This window comes from Cynara cardunculus, unplaced genomic scaffold (genome assembly GCF_001531365.2).
Source record: "Cynara cardunculus var. scolymus isolate 2C unplaced genomic scaffold, CcrdV1 Un_Scaffold_10473, whole genome shotgun sequence".
Lineage (NCBI taxonomy): Eukaryota > Viridiplantae > Streptophyta > Magnoliopsida > Asterales > Asteraceae > Cynara > Cynara cardunculus.
In genome coordinates, this window is record NW_020205839.1 from 1 (window position 1) to 5,003 (window position 5,003).

The 5,003-nt window shown below is 42.1% G+C and overlaps 1 protein-coding gene across 1 annotated transcript; it reads right to left on the bottom strand.

The window, feature by feature from the left end:
* Positions 1-3,430: 3,430 nt before the first annotated feature.
* On the bottom strand, positions 3,431-4,640 carry LOC112505394 (heat shock 70 kDa protein-like). Its single transcript, XM_025109309.1, has 2 exons — positions 4,542-4,640; positions 3,431-3,730 (listed from the first exon to the last, which is right to left on the bottom strand). Exons 1-2 carry the CDS (start codon positions 4,638-4,640, stop codon positions 3,431-3,433), a joined length of 399 nt encoding a protein of 132 aa, XP_024965077.1.
* Between the last annotated feature and the right edge of the window lie 363 nt (positions 4,641-5,003).

The following is a 5,003-nucleotide window of genomic DNA, read 5'->3' on the forward strand; positions in this document are numbered from 1 at the left end:
TGAGCTTATTTAACACTTGTAATATGTACCCAAAGTTTCATAAAGATCCGACAACAAAACTTAACCAAACTTAATTTAAACTCATTTTAGGCACTGTAATTCGCAGCTCAAAATTAGCTTTTTATCAGTTTTGAGACGCAAATATAACCAACCTAAAAGTCTTATTTCTAAAAGGTTTCTAAAGGACAGGTTTAGATCTATATATAAGCTTACTAAAATGTCCAGAATCGTAGCAATCTGAGCTACGGTTAAGAAGTTATCGCACATTCAAAACAGCATCTCGGGTAGATTTGGTGCTGTCAAATTCACCAACTAAATAGACTAAAATCCATATTTTGGATTCAATCTTTTTTCCAACAATCAAAATACCATCTAACCATGTCTATATTATTGATTACAAGGTCAACACACAAGAATTTCACCAAATTAGCCATAAATGAAGAAAATCAACGGAATGATCATTTCCCATGCAAAAGGAATCCTCAAGCCACTAGTGAAAGGTTTTTATAATTCAACGTCTAATAATGCTTAGAGAAATGGTTATTCTACCTAAAGTGATCAAAACCATCTACCCAATCCAATTTTCCTCATTAATGGACTCATCCGAGTTCATCTCCTTCGACCAAAATATGATTCATCTAAAATAGTTATTTTTATCTAGGTATTAAGACTTGAGGCATAAAACACAATATTAATATAAGTATAATGATTTTAAYGGTAAAAGTGGACTCACAATGAAGGGTGAGGGGCTGTCCAAACTCGAACKCGGAGATGGGTCAAGACGGGACTAAACAATRCAATCCTCTTAGTTAATAATCCTTTCAAGCTTCTTCTATCATCAACAGCGTCATTACTAAGTTTACTCACCTTAAACTCGGGATTCTCGTTTCATCCAAACAAGTAGTTCAATAAGAACTAGAGTATATAGCGAGTAAGATATAATATGGTAATCGTTTTAGATCTCATAGAAGTGTTGATATGGACTCACCTTGTAGGATTTAGAGGAAATCCCAAAAATCTGGACTGAAGTTGCTGTTTCTGATCAAACTTCCAAACTTGCGCGCCAAAGAGCTGCTTGTTGTCTGTCTCGGTCTGCTGCGCGCCAAGACAGCTGCCTGCTGTTCGTCTCGGCCTGCTACGCGGCAAGACAGCTGCCTGCTGTCCGTCTCGGCCTGCTGCGCGCCAAAACAGCTGCCTGCTGTCCGTCTCGGCCTGCTGCACGCCAAAACAGCTGCCTGCTGTCCGTCGTTGCACGGCAGCACCCGCTGTCTGATTGACACGACAGGGTCTGCTATCGATGTCCAAGTTGTGGGAGAGGATGGTGGTGCGGTGTAGCGGTGTACAGCCGAGGGTGAAGTGTCGCGACCCTTCAAACTAGACAGTCCTGGCGCCCTGTTTGGCCCCAAACCAGCAGCTCTTTTCCATCTGATGCGCAACCGAACAGCAGCTGCCAAACAGCAACCGTTCCCGTCCGATGCGTRACCAAACAGCAGCTRTTTGCTGCTTCTTTTCYKTCGGCCAACGACCCAACARCAGCCGYTGTTTCTGTCTTCAACCAGCAGCTACCGACTGCTTCTTCGTGAGCCAAACAGTCCTTCAGTRCGCGACCAAACAGCATAAACAACAGYTTCTTTTTCCGTCGACTACGACCAAACAGCAACCTGCAGCTCCTTCTTCAAACCAGCAACCCACGGCTGCTATTTTATTCCTTCAGACCAGGTATCGAAGAGACAGGACAGCAGCGGCTGCTGCTTGYTGTCCACTGTTTTGATGCTYGCAACRGTACGGCGGCGCCTGCTGYATCRGGCTTAGGGAAAATGGAGAAACAGCACGGCAAGCCGCAGCCTGCTGGTTGATTCAAAAAGGACGCAACAGTCCTGATCCTTATTGTTGCTGGCTGTTGGATTCAAGGGTTGGGAACAGATGGAGTGAAGATGGTGTGGGTTGAAAGCATGGTGCAGATGTGGCCGAACAATCCTTGAAGCTGTTGATCCTTTCAAAGGGCATAAGAAAATCAGGAAGAGACCACAATACCTTCCCCCCCCCCTTTCGAACGGCGGTCCATAGATGCACTCTCTCTCATCCTCTCTTTTTCCTTTCCTGCTCCCTCTTGAAAAGTGCCTTTCACCTTTCCTTCCCTGGTAAGGCCTTTATCCCCCAACTACTAACCCCAACCATCATATCAAAAGAAAAAAAAGTAGCAAGTGAGGAAGATCAAATGGTCACCAACTATATACAGTAGGTAAACCCCCCCCCCCCAATTTAAAAGGGCCAAATAAACAAAAGGGGAAAAAATAGGTGTAACAATCCTCCCTATCTTGGATTGAATTTCGTCCTCGAAATTTATTTCAAACGAAAAGACGGGGGTAACGCCTCTTCAAATCCTCTTCCGCTTCCCAAGTCACGTTCAACCCTCGGTGGTGCTTCCATTGTACTTTAACCATAACAATTTCTTTGTGTCTCAACACTTTAGTCTTTCTTTCCAATATGGCTTCCGGTTCTTCAACACACTGGTTGTTCTCATCCACAAGAATTTCTAAAAGTGGAATAACATTTTCCTCTTCCGCTAAGCACTTACGAAGGTAACATACATGAAATGTGTTATGGATTCCATCCATTTCCGGTGGTAGTTCTAGTTTATAAGCTTGCAGTCCCACTCTAGCCAAAATTTTGAATGGTCCGAGGGAACGGGGTCTGAGTTCTCCATGCTTCCCAAAACGGGCAATGCCCTTCCAGGGAGCTACTTTTACCATAACGCGGTCGCCCACTTGGAATTCTATAGGTCGGCTCCTTGTATCTACATAACTCTTTTATCGATTATGAACTGCCTTTAAGCGCTCTCGAATACACTTCACCCCTTTCGGGCCGTTTCTTGCATGATTTCGGGACCGGCGAATGGTCTCTCACCCGCTTCAAGCCAACATACCGGAAAAGGTTCTAAGGTGTCGTACAAGTTAAAATAGAAAAGTAATTGTACATGCACCTAGAAAGCATGCATTAAGAGATAAACACAAAAGAATATATTGGACTAGCTTAGGCAATTCAAGACTATTTGCAACCACCAGGCTTAATGCTAGAACATTTGTACCTAGAGGCTCACCACATCAAATGGTCGATAAAAAAACTACTAAACCATGTTTCAAACTCTTCAAATTAGATTAACAAGAATCAAGTTAAGCATCGTTGTTACCAAAATTCATTGACCACAAAGTTCACTGTGCTCACTTTTGCCTTCAGTCCCTAATCTGCTCATGGCTAGGAAAAACATGCTAATATACCAAGCATGCATAAAAACTAGCTACATACTTCAAAGATGATCTTGTTCGGTGCAATATGTGTCATACTACCTTACCATCATATGCCCTACGGCATCAAGATAGCTTATACTTGGTCCGTCTGCATATACTGTCAAGCTCCATTTCCTTCTCCTCTAACTCATCAGTATCGGCATCAGGTTTTCATCAAGCCACTCGATTGTCTCCTTGATCTCATATTCTATCTCTTCCAAGTCTTTAACACTAAGCCCCATATCCATAATTAGACTCAACCGAATCTTGTATCGGTTTAAGTTGACTCTCAACCGATACACATAGTCATTTAAAGCTTTATGGGCCATCACCTTCTTTATGTGTGCTTCCTCCTCTTGCTTATATCGTTCAGCATCTTTAATCATTTTGGCAATCCCCGCTTTTGACAGGCCACCACCGTCGGTTATCTTGATCGCTTGTTCCTGTCAGTAGTTAATTCCCTAGCTGAGACATGCAGGATCCCATTGTCATCTATCTCATAGTATATTTTGATCTCAACTTCCCCCTTTCATTTTCATCAAAATCATGGAAGATATCTCTTCAGCAGAAAAATCCTTCTTTTCATCCTCGTATTTTACTACAATCTTTGGTTTGTCGCCACTCCCAGCCACCACTTCAAAGGGCCACAACTTAATGTCTTCCTGAACAACTTCATCACTTACTCTTCTTCCAATAAATTTGGTGGCGGTTATGTCATGGTCATACAGAGGCTAAACCATTGATGCATAAGCATCTCATCAAATTCCGTTACCAGCCTACTTCGCTGGTGTAATAAGCTGAAGCTTCTATCCTTTTGTTATATAAGTCATGTTCAATTTGAGTAGGTACTCAGATTGTAACATACGTTCTGATTATTGAACAAGGTGAACCACAAATGTCAATTCCTCACATTTGCATTTCCTTTGGTTAGTGTCGACTGTAGATTGAGGCTGCTGCAAATCTTAAATTGTCACCTCTCGAATTTCAGGTAACCAAAGAAGCCCAGTATATTCTACCATTGTGTTTTACCTTTGTTCCTATAGAGTGGCACCACCACACTAAGCCTCTATTATTTAGGCATCTGGATAATCCCGAGTGCGATGTTGAAGAACTCAGGCAATCACTGCATCCCCATCCGGCAAAGGGACTCGGATCAGCTTTTTAGAGCATAAAATTTTCTGCTTGGTTCTCTACCAACCAATCCATCCCGATAATGACATCGAATCCGCCTATAGTCTTGGGTATGAAATCTACCCGAAATTCCTTCCCTTCAACTCCCAATACGCAACTTCTAACAATCTCACGTACCACAACCTGACTACCATTTGCTATCTCTATGATCAATGCATTCATAAGTCTTTGCAATAACAGTAAGTTCGAGCACGCTTATGTAACAACATACTCAAAATAGCATTAGCTAAGTGAAATTTCGAATAGGTTATACATAAGGGTCCTCAATCTCGTCGTCGCAGTTCATGAATCATGAATCTTCGTTGACTCTAAGGCTCTCCTATGTTAGGGTTCTTACCCATAATTCACAAATTAATGTTCACAATCTCAGCTTAAGTCTAGGCGTCTTAGCTCCCTACCTAGTTCGCTTAAGCTATTGCTCTGATACCAACTTGTAACACCCCTAAAATACATAATCTGAAATTCATTGATGAGAGCCCAAAGCATAAAATAAAATTTATCCAACAAAGAAATAGTATAGCGTTT